Here is a 19,266-nt window from a genome sequence, read left to right as displayed (position 1 = left end):
AAATAACCTGAGATTGCATCATTTTGCAATTATCTCCAATTTCTGAACAAAACCGAGGAAATTTGCCCCAGACTGATTGGATTTTTCTTTCTTTGCATTTTCATTGCATATTTCTCACTTTTGCATTTTTCTTCAAAACTAAATTTGCCCCAGTGTGGGGTTCCTTCTTTTCCATTTCTTTTCTTTTTTCTTTTTTTTTCTTTTCAAAAATAAATTTGCCCCAGTGTAGGGCTTTCCCCTTCTAATCATCTCTTTTCAAAATGAATTTGCCCCAGTGTGGGGTTTGCAATCTTCAGGGGCTGCCAAACGAAAAATTATTGTTCTGATAGCTCAAAAGGGACGACTAGGGTTGAAATGTTTTGATTGGAAAGGAAGATGGCCTGACTTTTGCCTCGTCTCTTGCATGATTTCCTAGAAGGAATTTGCATAATCAAATAAAGAATTTCTTACACATGTCTGAGTTGATAGGTTGAGAGAATGTCTGTCTACCCATGAATGCCCCTCCAGGTAATACCTCTTGAACACCCACTGAGCTTTGCCAATTTGAAAGCAAATTTGCCTTCGACTTCATCTTTCATTACTTTAGCACTTTGTTCCTTTCTTCAGAAGATCGGTGGCGGTCCCTTTTATTATGAACTTAGGCCATGCGTTTTGACAACATTGGTCATGGCACATAGCATTCAACTGCTTTTCATCAATCAGAATCAATCGTTGATGACACTGCTTTAACCAATCAGCTTTCAACCTGGTCGGAAAGGGATTTTCTTAAATGAAGGAATTTCTCAAATGGAGGTATTTTCCAATGTATGGCTTCCTCAAAGAAAGGATTTCTCAATGAGGGGATTCTTAATGAAGGGTTTTCTCAATGAAGGCTTTCTCAAAGAAGGGATTTCTCGATGAAGAGATTTTTCAAATGAAGGAATTCTCAAAGAAGGGATTATCGGATTCCAGAACAATGATATTCAAAGGGTCAAGTAATTTCATCTTTGGCCATCTCAAAGAATAATCAAATAAACAAAATAAACAAATTATGCATTTCATGAAACTCCAAATCAAAGCAGAAACAAGACAAAACTCAATTGCAAAAGATGCTTTCGTTAAGCTATTTACATATGCAAGAAAAAGTTTTCGTGAATTTTAGTAAATGACAACCCATAGATTCATCGAAATTTCCTTCGAGAGGGAGGATAATCAGCCATCCAAATTGTGCAGAGCTCCTTCAGGATTTTCAAATCTCATCATTGGAGGTAGATGCCTCAAAGGTGTCCTTGTGTCTGGGAAAGGGGTTTGTGTCTGGGAAAGGGGTTTGTACTTATACTTGGTCCTTGTTCTTCTTTCCCCCTCAAAATTATGTCTCCGGCCTCAATCATGTCTTGGATTTTGTGTTTAAGTACCCGACAATTGGCAGTAGAATGTCCAGGAGCTCCGGAATGATAGGCACAAAAAGATTGAGGATTATAATCAGGAGGAAATCCTTTAGCATAGGCTTTAGGAGGTATTGTACCAATTTTCCCTGCGGCCTTGAGCTGCTCATATAGTTGATCCAAGGGCCGACCTAAATTGGTAAAAGTTCTATATCGGGCCGGGTCTGGGGTGCCAGCGGTCTGTTGATAGTTGTAGTTATGGTTGACAGGTAAGGTGGGTCTTGGATGATAAAGAGGGCGAGGTCTAGTTTGAAAGTTATGTGGATAACTATGAAATGGTGTTGTAGGTATGTTTGGGTAATTTGGTCGAGGTCGAGGGTGAGTGGTATTGGTGTGATAAACAGGATGATGGTTTGAATAGTAAGGGTAAGGGTTGGAGTAGGTAGGGTATTGTCGAAATTTGGGTTTTGGGATAGGGTTTCGATCCCAGGCAAAGGCGATTTCCCCCTCTTTCTTTTGGAATTGTTGCTTCTTCCCACCATTATTACTTTGGCCTTGCAAAGCTTCCACTTGAGTTTTCAAGGCAGACACATTGACAATCTTTCCAACCTTCACAAAATCATCATATTCTTCAAGCTTATTGACAATAGCAGCAAATGAGCATCCAGTCATGCGGAAGATTTCTTCAAAGTGCGGAGGATCATGTGCCTTAATGAAAGTGCGTATGATTTCGTCCTCCGTCATTGGTGGCTCGACTTTTGCAGCTATTTTCCTCCACCTCTTGGCATAAGTCTTGTGATCCTCGGAGGATTTTCTTTTCGTTCCTTCCAACGTGGTTCGGGTCGGTGCCAGTTCGCAATTGTACTCGTATTGTCTGATGAAAGCATTGGACAGATCAAGCCAGGTCTTCACCTCCTCCGGCTTCAAATTCGAATACCAATCAAGGGCGTCACCTTCTAGACTTTCCGGGAATAACCTTAACGGCAAGTTATCGTCATCCACTGGTCTACCCAACTTGTTAGCAAACAAACGCAAGTGTGTCTTCGGATTGCCTGTACCGTCATATTTGTTGAACTTCGGGGTCTTGAATCCCACTGGCAGCTGTACATTTGGAAACAGGCACAAATCATCGTAGTCTAGCACCCCTTGCTTGCTTAAACCTTGGCTTTTCCGGATGAACTCATCGAAACGGTCCAACCGCTTAAGTAACTTCAGATCAATTGGGGCACATGACTCCCCCACTTCCGGCTTGGTTTGAACAATGTTCTCCGGCACAAAAGGCTCTGCAGTAGTCTGATAAAAAGCGTGTGGATCTGGAGGCATGTTTGGACCACCTTTGCCACCTTGGGTTTGAAATCCCTGCCCATAGGGAGGATAGAACGGAGGATTTTGAGTGTAAGCATGTTGCGGGTTGACAATTCCCTCAAATGTAGTTTGAATTGGAGGAATAACAAAGGGTAACGTGGTTTGAATTGGCGGAATAACAAATGGTTCGGATTGTGGTTGTCTGACGGGCGGAGACTCGGGTTGCACTCCGCTACTAAAGAGCTCATCGATCAATTTCTTTTGGGCTGCCATTTCAGATGCCATTTCCCCAAATTTTGTAAGCAATTCAGTCAACTGAACTCCGGGACTTGTGACTTCCGGTTGGGTAGTTGCAACGGTCTTATCAGATGATTCTGGTTGAGTACTCATGTCTACACGATTCCTTTGGGTTCTACTTCGGGATCGCGTTATGATGGGGCTTCGTCGAGAAGTTATGTCTAAATGTTACCTGAAAATACGAAATGTCGTGCTTTTAGATTTAGCCCTGGCTTAACCTTTTTAACAAAAATAAAACAAAGGAAAAGAAAAAGACAAGAGTTAGTAAATATCCAAAAGATTCGGATGCATGTCCTATGGGGAAGCCTTTTTTGTGCCAAGGGTAGGCTTAGAATGAAAATGCAATCCTCCAGAGTAGGCACTATACAATACCTGATGGATCCAATCAGCTTATGGAGTGAAAAATAATTTGAAAAATTTGGCCAATTGGAGTGACGAGAGATTTGTTGAAATGAGGACAACGTCCGAATAAATTGATCACCTTTGATTTGCAAAACACACGGGTTTGACCTTGACGAACTTCCTATCGAAGAGATTGGAGTTCGTTGACAAATTTTCTCAGTGAAGCATGAGTCAAAACCCCAACTGATTAAATGGCTAGATGCAATGGATGCTTTTCTCAAAATCGACTAGGTTTTCCATTTTGAAATTCGATATTGAAATCCTAATTGGTCAAGTGAAATTGACAATTTATTAAAAATCGACCGGATTACCCTAAAAAGGGAAACAGGTCAAATGAATTGAATTTTAATTTATCCAAAATTAATCAGATCACCTCAAAAAGGGTAAATTGATCAAATAGATTGAACGAAACTTGATTTATTCAAAATCGGCTCGGTTGCCCTAAAAAATGGGTAAATTGGCCAAATGAATGAAATTGAATTAATGATTTATTCAAAAATCGGCCGAATGACCCTAAAAAGGGTAAATCGGTCAAATGAATTAATGATTTATTCAAAATCGACCGGATGACCCTAAAAAGGGTAAATTGGTCAAATGAATTGACGATTTATTCAAAATTGACCAGGTGACCCTAAAAAGGGTAAATTGGTCAAATGAATGATTGAATTGTCCGGCCATTGGTTATTTCAAAATTATTGAGGTGCATTAGTCTATGACCTTCTAAAAATCAAATTTTGGCCTCAATTTATTTATCATCTCAATAGGAGGAATCATTTGTGAATTTCTTCAAATTAATGTCCTTCGCGCAAGGGATTTTTACCAATTTTTGATAAAATGGCCAAAAAGTGATTATTAGATGCTCATATTCCAAAGATCACTCTATGAAAATGATCGGATCCTACCTTACCTTGTGCACTACCCCTTTGGATGGTACAAAATGTAAACGTGCAAGTCTCTTTGGATTAAGTATCCGAGACACAAGGTGGTTTATTCCTAGCACGGGATCCCCTAAATGGCATTCCCTTTCTAGGGTTAATGCATAATGCCAGTTTATTAAGGCTATGTAAATATGTGACAAATATGACCTAAAGGACATAAATAATGCATCGGGGGGGAAAAGGTCTAAAATGAAATGTATTTATTAAGTATAATGACTGAAATTTAAACATGTGAGTTAACTAGTGGGTGAGCCACTAAAAGAGTGCCAAAAGGGCCTCTTATCGCTAAGGCATATGAATGCAAGCCAAGAAACAAAAGAATGGTTAGTGCAATTGATAATACACATAACACATTGGGAGCAATTAAGAAAAAGAAATACAATAAAACAAGTAAAAGGGGTGGAACCCCTTCCCTCGTGCCTAATGTGCTTAAAAGAAGGTGAGGCCGACTCTAGCCTAGGAAAATGCTAACATGGATGCATGAGGTTGGGGTTCACTAATGCCTAGACTCGATAAAGCTTCGGCTCCCAAGCCTTCAGACCTAAAGGCGAAGGGTCATCACTCCCAGGGCCTTTGATCGGTGGCTCGAGTGATCCCTTAGGTAGCGCTATGGGCGCAGAGCACACCAGCCGCCTACCCAAGGCAATCGATCCTAATCCTACAAGGCGGTGTGGGAAACGCCCACGAAAAATAAAATAAAATAAAATGGGATAACAGTAAATAAACGTGCACGTATGAAGTGCTCCCTATTTTGAGGGAAAGGGGTGAGAACCACGCGAGGCTCTAAAGGTGACACACACCCCCCCAAATGCAATGCAAGCGCGAGATAAAGGAGTAAACATACATCCGTACGTGAGTGAAGGAATAGTTGAATACGCGCGCGAGGCAAAAAAGGCCCTAAAAATGGAAAATGCAACCCTAATATCCAAAATGCAATGCATAAAAAGGGTAGAAAAAGGAAACGAATGGCTAAGTCAAAAGCTTGGACCCACTTAGGAAGTCCCCAGTGGAGTCGCCAACTGTCGCGCCCCACTTTTGTGAATGAGTGGTTGTGGTGATGTGTGTGTGGTGTGAGATGTGAGTGGTGTAATGGAATGTGAACGTGTGTAAATGAAAAGTAAAAGGCCATGGGACTTGATAATGCGACGGTTTGGCCATATAAAGTTCAAAAAGGGTTTTTTGTATCAAAAATGGAGTCGCCACTTGGTATAGGGTTAGGGTGTACCAAGTCACCCAAAAAATGGTTTTTTGTTTTTGAATGAAAAAAGTAAATAAACCCTTTTAAAGAACTTTTGGGTCTACGTAACCAAAAAGAGGGCTCGGGGGTCACATTTGACGAAGGGGAAGGCAAGGATAAAAATCCAAGGCACCCCTTCGACCTAGCCAAGGCTAGTTGCGTGACTTAAACCAATTTTTCCTAATTTTTCTACCCAAGGTATGTATCGCGTGTTGGATATGTCTATATGAATGCAAAAACCTAGACCTAGGGGGACATGGGGGAAATTTCTCTTCAAAGGTTGAGTGATGCCAATCACATTAATTGTGAAGCCCAGTAATGATCCTTTGGAGAGGTCACACATAAATCTAAATGACGTACAAATGAGTGGAATGCATGCCATGTGAAAGTGTGAGTTTGTGTGAAGTGAGAAAAATGATAAAAGTAATAAGATATAAGTGGAGGTGTGCAAATGTCTTTGCAAGGTAAAGTAAGTAAAAATTAATAAGGTGAAAAATGCCATAGGGTGCATGTGTGAAGTGAGAATGTAGAAAGTAGTGTGAAAGTAGTGTGAAGTGAGAATGTAGAAAGAGGAATGGAATATAAAGTAAGTGATAGTGAATGAATGAAATGCATGAATCCTATGGGAATGCAAGCAAAACGGGTACGGGGACTCTTAACTTTGTGACTTGATTTTTCCTTTGATAGAGGGAATATAAGCGTGCTAAGGCATAGAAAAAGCCACACTCGTCTATATCCCATATTTAAGGGGACTCTCCAGGCAAATGAACCCTATAACGAGTATGAGATGCAAAAAATCCTAAAATGAGGGGAAAAAGGGTTCGAGGAGCATGCCAAATGATAAAACTAAGAAAAATGCATGACATGTAGTGAACATGCAAATATGCACTATCGAAAGGGAAATCCTAAGGGTCTAGCGTTGGACTAGCCCATCTATGAATTCCTACTAGTATTGGACTATTGAAAACGTACATTCATTCATCTCATTCATTCAGGCTATAGAAAGCGAGTAGACATGCCAAACACTTATAAACACATAGCACATAACATTTAGCATGCTCGACTAGATGCAAGGCCCTAACAAAGCGAGTAACACTTAACACGTAGGCATGCAACCAAGCTAATGAACCTATTACATTCACTAACTAAAACAAAAGAGGAAGGGGAAATGGACCAAATTGCTCGCCAAGCCCTATCTATTACAAGCCAAGAGGTGTACACATACCCCATAATAAGACTTCAAAAGGGGGAAGGGGAAATGGACCAAATTGCTCGCCAAGCCCTATCTATTACAAGCCAAGAGGTGTACACATACCCCATAAAAACTTAAATAAAAGTAAAAGCAAGTAAATGCATGCAAGAAGGTAAGGAAAGCAACGTAGACATGCAATTCACACTTAGCACGTTGGATCACATAGGAGAAATGAAAATCAAGGAGATAGAGGTTACCTCCCTTGCAATTGGGGCCCAATGAAGTGAAATCACTTATTTATCCTCCAAAATAAAAGAAATGGTCAAGGCACCAATTTATTGGAAAAAATTAAAGAAAATAGGCAAACACAAACTCACTTGGTCATAAAGCCCCTAAAACCATGAATTAAGTGCAATTGAAACAAAGCATGGTAGTCAATTGAAACAAACAAGCAATGAAGTTGTAAAATTAAAAGCTACCAAGGGCCAAATTGAGGAAATCATTCAATTGGTTGGGTCATAGTGGAACAAGAAGAGACTTGGGGGGTTGAAATGTAATTTTTCTGAAGGTTTTTCATGCAGCTCATGCAAATTAACGTGGGATAGTCTGCAACAAGGAAAAAAAGAAAATTTCTGCAATCAAGAATACCAACGCAACTTGCATTTCCACAAACAAATATCAACTTTTAACACTAAATTTGATCACAACCATTCAATCAAAACATCTAAAAACCTTATCTTAGCAACATGCAACACAATTTCAACATCCAACAATGGCAAACATCGAAAGAAAAATCACACAAATACTTGAAGAAAAATCCAGCAAGCATTCGGCAACTGGAGTTGATCATTTTACAGCAAGGTTGTGATCCTAGCTCAAATGTTTAAGACCCAACTATACAAACTCAACACCACTCACCCACTTCCCCTTCAACATGAAATTAAGCTAGCAAAAGAAAATGGCCAAAACCAGTTTATCAGTTTATATGAGCTATTTGCGAGAAGAAAAGAAGACAGCAAATTATGAGGATGAAAACGCAGCAAAAGGAGAGACGAAAAACGCAGCAAGAATTTCTGGAGCCAAAACAAACAAGCCGCTGCATTTTCCTTCTGGCAAATGGAGGTTTAGCTTAACTTCAAACTAAGCAGCAAGACCAAAGCTTTCACAAACAGCAAATGAAAGCATAGCAGAAAATCATGCAAATTCTAATGAGACCTTTATGCAAGACCCGAAGAGAATTTCTGCAACATCAAGCTTCGATAATTCATGAAGACTTTTAGCGCTAAAGCCAGCTGCAATTTTCTGCTAACATGCAAACCTTGGCAAACAAAGAAACATGCAAGACCTTAAAACCATTTCCCAACAAACATAGCTAGCCACCCATTAACAACAGGACTCTTGGCAGACTTACATACAACGAACGAGGACAAGAAACTTGTGCAACTGACTTCTAAGCTTCAATAAATTGCAGGAGGGACAAGTAAAAGCGAAAGAAATAAACAAGCAACAAGACCAAATGAGTGCAAGCTGTACGAAATGAAACAAAAAATCAACGGAAGGCTAAAGGAATAGAGAACAAACCAACAGACCACACAGAAATATGGCCATAAGCAAAAATCACGGAAGACATGTCTCAAGAACTTGAAAAGAGCTGCATTTTAAAGAGAAGGCTTACAGTGCACTGGGTTTCTGAACTTGAACCGAATCCGGATGGTGGCGGTACTGGTGGTGTTCGACGAACGCCGGCAATGGGAGCAAAGCGCCGTTGACTAGACCGAGGGCTCCAGAGACGAAGCTTGCCGTCCCGCAACTGAAGTCGACTGAAATGTTCTTGCCGGCAAAGGCGATGGACTCCAGCTTTTCCTTTTCGCTCTGCTCTTCCTGTCCGAAGCCCTTTTCCAATCTCAGCTTTTCACCCAGCCCCCGACTCTCAATCTCTCTGGTTTTCCTTTTGTTTTTTCCAAATTCCAGCCGTCAACTCCCTCTTAGTTTTTCTGGTCTCTAAAACCTCTCCGTAGCCCTCTGTATTCTGTTCCTACTCCTCAGTCATCTTACGCTGCCTCCTCTCTCTCTTGCGGCTTCTGATTTTTCTTTTCGTTTTTCAGCCGTCAACTCCCTCTTGCTCTCAGTTTTTCCTTTTTGCCGTCACAGAATCTCCCTCTTTCCTACGCTGTTTTTCTTTCACCTCATCCGAGAGCCTCTCCTTTCACTGCCGTCGCTTCCTGCTGGAACTCCCCCTCTTTTTCCCCTTGCCGCTACCCTCAAATGCAAGACCCCTTCTCCAAACCCTTCATCCTACGGCCCCCCTTCTTCTAGATTCGTCTCCCCCTTCCAGGTGTCCTAGGCACCTGGCCTTTGTAGCTAAATTTTACCCCCCAAGGACTCCCTGCAATTTCTTCTTGCAAGCTGCGGCAACACGCAACTTTTGGCATGCGTGACTTTTTCCTTTTTTTTTTAATAATAATTTTAACAAAAACAAAAGTAAAACTAAATAATAACAACTAATTAACAGAATTGACAAAAATCAAGTAATAATAATAATAATAACAAATGAAAACAATTTAAAAAAAATCTAAACAACTAAAAACAACAAAAATGGCCATTTTTCAATCCTTTCCTACATTTTCCATTGTTTTCTTTTTCTTTTGAGAAATTCCATGCTAAAAGCTTAAAAATAAAATAATAACATGAAAACTAAAAAAGACTAAAACTAAAAATGAATAAAACAAACATGACAAAAACAAAAACTAAGAAATAAAGAGTAAATGAACTTGAGCTAAAATTTGGTGTCTACACCAACTAAATAAATTAAATGCGAATAATAATTAATTAAGAGAAATAATTGGAGAAACTCTAGTCAAGGATACACTTCAGAAATAGTTCATGCAACTGATCATCGATTCAAGTATAATTCCAGCATTCATTGATAGATTGGTTGTAACTGTCATACACGCGATAAACAACCAACTTTTCCTTACTTTTTCGATAGTCAATGTACGACCGTTAACTATTTCTCTAACCAAGAAATAACTTTAGGTACGACCGTAGGATTTAATTTCTAGATTGCATTAAAAATTACAAAAGCCCAACCCTAACTAACAAACACGCTACGAGGGTTTGTTTAAATTAGATCATATGTTTTCCTGACACAAACCCAATTATGCCAGTTGCTACCAGGACGGAAGTAATCGAACAATTACGGATTCAACTACTCACAATTAACAAATAGCCTACGTGAATAATTAAATATTGCGCACCTATTCAATTATACACCATAGCTATAACAACAATTAAAAGCAGAAAACATACAAATACCAATAAATGAAGGAAATAGTTAAAATAATTTAGATCTCACAGTTGTTATTGAACCAAATCTTCAGTTGTCCCCTTGACTAGAAGTGGATGATTAGTTCATCATCCTTAGAGTAATCCCGCGCGAATTAAGTGTTTCCGTTATCATCAGAGACTCTCCAAAGAAAATAATGAACAATCGTTTTTTTTTTTTTTTTTCCAAATGCAGGAAAACAAAATAATAGCAATAGATTTGAGGCCGAAGCCGTTTTGTATCTTGTCCCTTCTTGCTATCCTTCTCTTCCGTCAAACTCAAGCTAAAAAGACTTCCTAATAGTCTAGAATCCTAGTCTATATGAACTTTTCTAATCTAATAGATTTCCTAATAAAAATAGTTTCCTCGTAGTACTCAACTACTAAATAGAAAAAGGCAATAATTATTCCAGCCTAGCTTCGGACATGGAATTCACCATTCTTTGGAAACTGCCACCGTACACGTGAAATCCCGACTTCTCTAGACTTGACAGTAATTCTTGAAAAATTATCCTTTTTATCACATTTTGCTCATTTTCCTACAATTGGCACCATTATACCAAATATAAGTAGAATCAATCACTTAATACAATATTTGGCTAGAATAAAAGGGGGAATAATTATAAATTAAATGACAATTTCACACCCTATCAAAGAAGTATTAAAAGGCCTGTTCATTTCACTTTGTGCACTCCAAGTTGTCCATGGTTCTTGAACCATTATATATTTTTAGTCACGATGGATTGTGTCTTATACCTGATCAGAAATGTATCAAGATCCATAATTCTTTATTTTTAACCCAATTTTAGTTTAAGGATCTGATTTGCAGTAGATATCATTACGGATTCCCCTCACTATGGTGCTGTTCATATTAGGGGACAGTATATTGCACATTTGGACCTATATTTGGACATTTTAACTCTTTCACATACCCAGAAATCCAGAGACACCCAAAAAGAAAAAAACCAGAATCTGAAAGTTGTTTACTTTCTTCATTATAAAAAATTGATAGGTCAGATAAATAACACTTTGAAATTATCAAAGAAATATCCAAAAGCTATGTGTATGATTCATTTTCGTCTGGCACTAGAAATGATTTCTGGTATGGAAGTGCAGAAGTTAGTTAGACAGGTAAAGGAATGAAAGAGATCAAATTGGATGAACCGTTTCATTTTCTGATGTGTATATATGTACAATTTTGTACAAAGGCTAATATAAACAAAATTGAGGTGCATGATATTTTAGAAACCATGCTAATTGTGGCCTAAACTAATGGTTGAGAATGTTAAGAAGGGAAACTCTAGTTTTTAGCAAAAGCCTGAACACAATTTCAAGCACCTCTGCTAATTCTTCAATGCTCGAGTCAACTTCCTCAAGTTTTTTTATTACTTCCTGGTTTGACTTCTTGTAGTTCAAGAGATCCAACTGAATTTCTATTTGTTTGATTGCTGCAATATCAGAATCTTCTTTGCTTGATGCTCTCTTCTGTTCTAATAATTTTGATACAAAGGACCAACCTTTTGGCTGTGATCCTGCCTTTGATCCAGAAAGGAAAGACAGAACATACTCCAACACTGGAAGACTAACAAGTTGAACTTCTTTGATCAAGTTAACCAAAGGGACATCTTCAGAGCCTTTGTTTACCACTGTTGAGTTGCAGTTCTCTGCTTTCTTAAGTTCTTTGTAGATTTTGCTGATCATTTTCTTCAAGTGCTTTTTGGAGATCATATATGAGCTGACTTCATGGGCCAAATCTCCACTTCTTTTCCTCCGTATAGATGACTCAAGTTCCCGCATAATTTCCTTCATCCCTGAATAGATGTCTCTGACTGCCCCACAAAGGTCCAACAGCCTGAGAGATCCATCCAAGACCTCTTCGTCCCATTTTCCGGGTCTTTCACTTGAGAAAGCCTGTTGACTCAAAGGAAGCTGAAGAACATCGTCCAGACACTCGTACAAGTTCTTAAGGCCATCCAATCTTTGGCATGCCAATGAATGCGATGTTGAGGGTGCTGCTTCTGATGACTTCAATCTTTGTAGATGTTCCTCGGCAGTCAAGATAAGAGGGTGAGATGAAGAAGGCAAACTAACGGAACGAGAATGGCTTGAGAATTTTTTATTTGGAGCAGTGGTTGCCATTTTTTCCTTTAAGCAGAAAGTAACAAATGGATGTTGAATGTTTAGATTTAAAAGCCTGTGGAGATGTTGAAAACAGAATTGCTCTCCACTTGTATATATAGGTGGTAAAGAAAACAAAAGGAATCTCATCCCCTCTTGTCTAGTTGGTTTAGCTTATTAAGTACTCTGTTTGTCCTTCGTTCTGTCTCATTGATGAAGGATCCCAGAAGAAGCATCCAGAATTGAAATCCCAATTTGCAATAGATTATTGATGCAACAACCATTTAGATCACCAGCTCTGTTTCAAGCATGATCATGCCGGTTGTTTAATTCTATTATTAAAAGCATCACATGCTGCTTGCGATGTAAATTGCTAGACCCATAGGAAATATGAATCGTTGCATGCTCGTGGACATTTTCAATTAGCCGTGCATGCGTGTTGTAGACAGTGGTTTAATCATGTTGCTTAGTCGTTGATCCAGCAATGTTCAATCATGGCCTCAGGAATAAGGAAAAAACCGCTTCTTCCTTCCTCAGGAAAAAATCATGTGCTCAGTGGGTTGATTCTAGAATAAGATGATTGCTAGCTAACACCATCATTTATCTTGTACAATACTTCAGTTTTTCATTCCCCAGTAACAAGAGCAGATGGTTGATCTGAGGAGCTAATTGAAGCATCTTGATGACAAAATGCTAGTAAATAATTTGAACTAATATCTGTCAAGATTCCTTTTGCTTGTCAGCTTCAAGAAATGTGATGAAAAGAAGGATCAATTGTTGTCTCAGTGTTAGGAGGCAGAACTATGTGCTGATCTTTTTTTTTATTTTGGGTTGGAGACATGCTTAGTTGGATAATATTCTCTGCTGCTTAGGATTTGTAAATTTGTATTTGTTTGCTGATGCTAAAGAGATTGCTGAACATCTCCAATTTTAAAGTGTATTCATACTTCAGACTTCGTTCCCCAGCAAAAATGGCCGATTCTCTAGCAAACTGCCAAAGCAGCTTGCCATACACCATCGAGCAGTTTGCCATCTAGTTCCTATCCAATGACTACTAGCCCTGAAGGTTAAAAGTCCTGTGATGCCGCCATCTCCTCAGCCTATTCGATTTCTAGCAACTTGCACAGCCTGAAACATTTGAAGAAACTTGAGAAGAACTGTTCGTCAGTCCTCAGCACTCTTGATAAAGACAGCAACCCTGTAGATGTCACAAGCTTGCTACAAGAAACAGAGCCAATTACTTTCTCAATCTTGAGATCTGTATTAACATTTGCATCAGGCACAAAGGAAAGCTCAAAGCTGAGAAGGTGGTTTTCAAGTGTGTGAATCCAAAACTTGTCCATTATGTCACGGAATAGGATGAAGAGGTTTGTGACTTGGAAAAGATTGAGATGTATTGCATGTCTTAATCAGCAACTTTGACGAGGTTAATGATGCTTTTGCTGCACAAAACATCTTGAAGCAGTTGCAGTCACTAGAATTCGCCATGCAGGTGGTTGAAGAGAATTCAGAAGAAATATTCAAGATTCTGAGAAGAGTTTCTCTTCTTAACGTACTCAACCATTAATCATACTCTGCTGATGATTTCACAGCCATACAATTTTTTCCCATTCTAGTTGAGAAATGAAAGGAATCTATTAACAGTTATACCATTATGATGACAATACACTTATATGTCTTGATGCTTGCATCTATTTCAACTTTCATAGAAAATCAGATGGATTCAACCAGAAATTTCACTCCCTTTGTTTCCCAGTTGCAAAATCAAGGATCATGGTCGATTTAATCTCTGCCGCCAAATTAGGGTAACACAATTAAAACAAATACAATGTCAAGATAAAATCGACAAAATTTGAGTCTTGGGCATTTCATGCTTTATATTTGATTCCTAGGCGCTACAGATGACTTCTCAAGAGCTTTTTATTTCACATGAAATGACTTGATTGCGGCTTCAATTACAAGCATAGGCTCATTTTCTTTTTTTGGGGGGGGTTTAATTCTGGTCCAAGTTACAAGCATAGCTAATTATTACCCGATAATGACATTTCGCATTGGTTGCAACCACTATAACAAACAATTACCGTGTATGATAACTCAATTCATCACTTAAATTTAATATATTTATATCTTAATATATTTAGACGCATTTAATAATGAAAACTTGAACATTTGAATTAATTAAATGGCATTAAATTTTGTAGATAAAACTTGCTTCCAAAACTAAGTGATAAATCATTCACTTATCACTTAATGTGACATGCACTTATATATATCAAATTTAGAATGTAACAATTCAATAATATAATGGATTCAGAGTTCAGAATTCAAATTTCATTTTTTAGACATCAATTTTATCAAACACACCCTAACTTTGCACCTTTAAATTTGACCTAATTCGCACATTGTACTCAAATTTTAATTTGGAACATTTTGCAACACGAGTTTCAATTTGGGACATTATATGCACTAAACTCTTCAACATGTCCCAGTATCGTCCAACTGTTAATATAATATAAAATATTTCCAAACTAAGGGTAAAATATCTTTTACCCTCTTGTGGTTAGCACTTTTCGATATAATCCTCTAAGGTTTCAAAAGCTATATTTAACTCCCTTATAATTTGAATTAAAGTGTCAAAGTGATGGAATTTGTATTCCATAACAAAGTTAACTAAAATGTCAAAAGTACTCCTATATAAAATTGAAAATTATTTATTCACAATAGGGAGGTTTTGTATATATTTTGAAAACCACAATGGGTTATTTGGTAAAGTACTAAAATATAAGGAGGTTATGTGGTAATACACAAAATCATAAGGGGTTAATTTTGTTATGCATATTATATTTATTTATGAGCAAATTACATTTTACCCCCTGTGATTTAGCCTTTTTTTACCTAACCCCCTTATGGTTTCAAAAGTTATACATAACCCCCTCATGGTTTGGATTAAAGTGTCAAAGTGATGGAAATAGTCATTTGTAACGGGACTTCTAAAAATGTCGAAATTACCCTTATAAATACATGACACACTAACCCCATATGATTTTTATATTTTGCCATATAACTCCCTTATGATTTAACAGTTTACCATATAACCCCCTTACAGTTTTCAAAATATACACATAACCCCCCTTGGTTAATAAATAATTTTGAACTTTACATAACAGTATTTTTGACATTTTATGTAACTCCGTTACGAATGATCATTCCTGTCACTTTGACACTTTAATCCAAACCATGAGGAGATTATGTATAGCTTTTGAAACTATAGGGGGGTTATGTAAAAAAATGCTAAATCCCAGGGGGATAAAGTAGAATTTGCCCTTTATTTATTTTAGTCACTTCAACCATTTTAATTTTTTAACAAGGATAATTTCAACATTTTTATGGATTTCGTTAGAGAGGATCACAATTCTGTCAATTTGACACTTTAGTTTAAACAATGAGTAAATTATGTATAACTTTTGAAACTACATAAGATTATGTGAAAAATAGCTAAATTACAAAGGGGTAAAGTGTATTTTACCCTTAAACTAATGATCATGGTGCCTCCTCTTCTCTCTCTCTCTGTCTCTCTCTATCTTTCTCGATTTTATGACAGATAGAGCATAAAAAAAGTGTAATCTAATCATAAAATTTTCCTCAAAAATAAAATGGGAAGAGTAGTAAAATAGTTTTAATATTTGTGTTTACCCTTTTCAAAATCTAATGTATGAATTTAGACGAAATTTGGGAAACTCATGAAAAGTCCCCTTAAGGTTTGTAGTGTTTTGCACTTTACCCCATAATATTATTTTTTTGGCACTTTATCCCCTTGACTGGTAGTCAAAGCATTCGAGTAGCAAGTGTTGTGACGACTAACAGGTAAAGGACAATGGTATCCCTGATAAAATAATGAATAGACAAAATTGCCTACTGGTTCAGGTCAGACAATATTTTGTTTCCCAAAAACATCATTCTTGGAGGAAAAAAGCCCGCTCTTGTTAATCTATTTTGCAGAGACAAAATGAGAAAATTATATGGTTGACAATTCTAGAAGAAAAATAAATTTTTTTGTTTTTCAAATTATTTTGTCTAAAAGTTAAAAGAGACATTAACTTATCGTACAAATCATACTTTATAATTTGAACATCTAAGAATCTCCTTCCAGAATTTTTCGGTGTCCATGATCTTCTTATGGACACTAGTTTATCACATCCACAAGTTTTTTGATTTAGTTCTTTTAGATGCTGTGATGAACAACATCTAAAGAAGGAGCAACAAAATGAATTTGAAGAAATTTGGAACACTTTTTTTTCCTTTTTTTTTGGCTGCAAAAGTAGGATTTGGACGTTTAAAGACTCTAATGAACGATGAAATGATAACAAAATATTTCTGAGCTTGAAGGGAAATGTTTCTTTGTAAATAATAGAGAGAGGCATTTTCGTTAGAAATTTTAATGGTTTAAATGGGGGTTAATTTCATCTAGTTCAATGTTCCAATGGATCATTTGCTGAGGTGAACTAACAGGGGGGATAAAGTACCAGGCAATATACATGACCCACAAATTACGAAACACCAAAAACCTTAGGGGGACTTTTTGTGATTTTCCTTTAGTTTAATTATCGAGATAGTGTAGTTCATCCCCCCTTCCCCGAGGTGCCCAACGAAAAAAGCGTGAGTTCATTTTTGCATCACAATGTGTATGTAGATCAGCCAAAATGACAAGCAATTTAACCGGGGATGACTAATGGTTTTGGAAGTTAATAAAGAGTTAATTACACTTCCACAAGTTGGACTTTTAAGCTAAGATGTTTACCATTTCAATCCATGTCTCACGTTAGAGGTGATAATAATGAATGATAAGTCACAGATCTGATTTTGCTAATGCCAACATCACCTCGAAGCAAAAGTTATCTTAACAGACAAATTTTAATTTAAAAATTTGGCTTCCATTCTGGAGATGCATTTATCAGCTCAATAGGTCAACCATCTGCTCGTGTTTATGAAGACAAAAGGAAAAAAAAAATTATAGCATGAATGATGGAGCTAGCGATGATAATACTTGTCTAAGGTAATGTTTGCAGGCTAAAAAATTAGAACGCCATAAAATTGAGGTTCAATTCGTTCTTCTTCATGCACTTTTTAACAAGTAACTTCAGGTCATTATGATGAATATAAACTATGGTAAATAATTAATGGCTTAGCATCATGATTTGATCAATGTCACAAACACACACGAATGACTAATTGACTAATTGAAAAATCCCACGAGCGGGTAAAGATTCTTCTTGTTCCCAGGCAATATACATGACCCACAAAATTCTGATTTATTGATCAGGCAGCATGTGATGCTTAAATGGCATTCGACACAAAAACAGGTGATCCAAAATTGGTGGTTGTATAAATACTTTGTCTGCAAATTGAGATCTCAACACTGAACGTATATATGGAGATGCAACAACAAAGAGACAGCCGACAGGCATCGGACAAATGGAATACTTTGATCAGCTATTGCAACAAGAAATGACGGTGAGATTCCTATTGTTTTCATTAACACCTGTATGAGCAAATGAAGAAGAGCTTGGTTTTTCAACTACTTCCAAAGGCATACAATTTTGCCCAAAAAAGATGGCAACATTTGACTTGAATCAAATGATCAGCAGCCATGTTTGTTCCCTTATCCATATCTTGCTTCTTTCTTCCCATTTTCTTCTTGTGGATGCTGAGCAACACTGCTGCAAAGGTTGAACTCGTCAGAAGCTGCATCTTGATCTTAGCATGGCATGCCAAGAAGGGTATGGCCTCAAGAACTTCCATGAGTACTAATATTACATGCTTCAGCCCCTCCAAGCCACCAACTTTTCACCCATAAAAAATTTGGCAAATGGGAAGAAGAGGTTTTTAATGGATCTCTTGAACTGTTGGACATTTATTGTGCTGTCATAGAAATCTATTCACAGATGAAGGAAATATCCAGAAACTTAAGTGATCTTTAAGCAGAAAAAGAGAGATGAAGTTAACACTTACATAATCTCAAAAACGGACTTGAATAGAGCCATGTACAGTTGTTTGAAAGATGTTCCACAGCAGGAAAAAATAGCCTGCATCAGTGGAAAGCAGAGTCTAAAACAGTCCCTTTGATCAACCCGATAAAAGAAGTTCAAATGGTTAGCCTTATAATATAGACTTACCTCTGTCTTGGTTGTTTGAATGCAGGGTCAGTGCAAAGTGGTTGATTTTTCTGTCTCAAAGCACAAGGGAGCATCAAGAACAGTCCCCTATGAGAAAATGTGAATTTTGATACTAACCAAGTGCAACAAATTCTTATTCATTTTGCCTCTACTAAAATTTACAGTATTTGATGAATTGGGATACACAATGATCATCTATATGCATTAAACGAAAAGCTAAAACTAAGATCATGAAAAAAAACTACGGGCCTGTTTGGAACCTGAGTTTTTTGGGAGTTTGTCTAAAACTTTACTGTAGTACACTGTAGAAGTTTTTGAAAAATTTTTGTAGAAGTTTTTGTAAGGTAAAAAGTTTTTTTATAGAAGTTTTTGTAATATGAAAAATTTTGTAGAAATTTTTGTAAGGTAAAATTTTTTTTTTCCTTTTCTTTTTTTTCTTTCTTTTTCTCTTTTTCTTTCTCTTTCTTTCATTTTTCTTTTCTTTCCTCTCTCTCTTCTTCTTCTTCTTCTTCTTCCTTCCCCCCCCCTTCCCCGTTACCTCTGCCTCCCACCTCCGCTCCTCCGCCAGCACCACCTCTCTTCTTTTTTTTTTTTCTCTTTCTCCTCTCCCCCCCCCTCCCCTCTCCCTCCCCCTCCCTTCCCCGTTCCTCCCCCCTCTGCCTGCCACCCCTTGGGCTGTCACCCCTCCCACTCCCTCCCCCGCCCGCCACCCCCTCCCTTCCCCGTTCCTCCCCCCTCTGCCCGCCACCCCCTTGGCCGCCACCCCTCCCACTCCCTCCCCCGCCCGCCACCCCCCTATGCCCACCATCCCTTTCCTCCCCTCTGCCCCGCCACTCCTCTCCCGCCACCCCCTCTGCCCCTTCCCTCTCTGCCCCCGCCACTCCTCTCCCCCCAGACGACTGTGCCTGCAGTTAGG

The 19,266-nt window shown here is 38.0% G+C and overlaps 1 protein-coding gene across 1 annotated transcript; it reads right to left on the bottom strand.

The window, feature by feature from the left end:
* Positions 1-11,328: 11,328 nt before the first annotated feature.
* Positions 11,329-12,198, bottom strand: LOC113766510. Its single transcript, XM_027310697.1, has one exon. It carries the CDS (start codon positions 12,196-12,198, stop codon positions 11,329-11,331), a length of 870 nt encoding a protein of 289 aa, XP_027166498.1.
* Positions 12,199-19,266: the final 7,068 nt, after the last annotated feature.

The sequence above is a fragment of the Coffea eugenioides genome, chromosome 1, assembly GCF_003713205.1.
Source record: "Coffea eugenioides isolate CCC68of chromosome 1, Ceug_1.0, whole genome shotgun sequence".
Taxonomy (NCBI): Eukaryota; Viridiplantae; Streptophyta; class Magnoliopsida; order Gentianales; family Rubiaceae; genus Coffea; species Coffea eugenioides.
The sequence above is the reverse complement of the archived record's forward strand: the minus strand, read 5'-3'. Positions and strand labels throughout refer to the sequence as shown.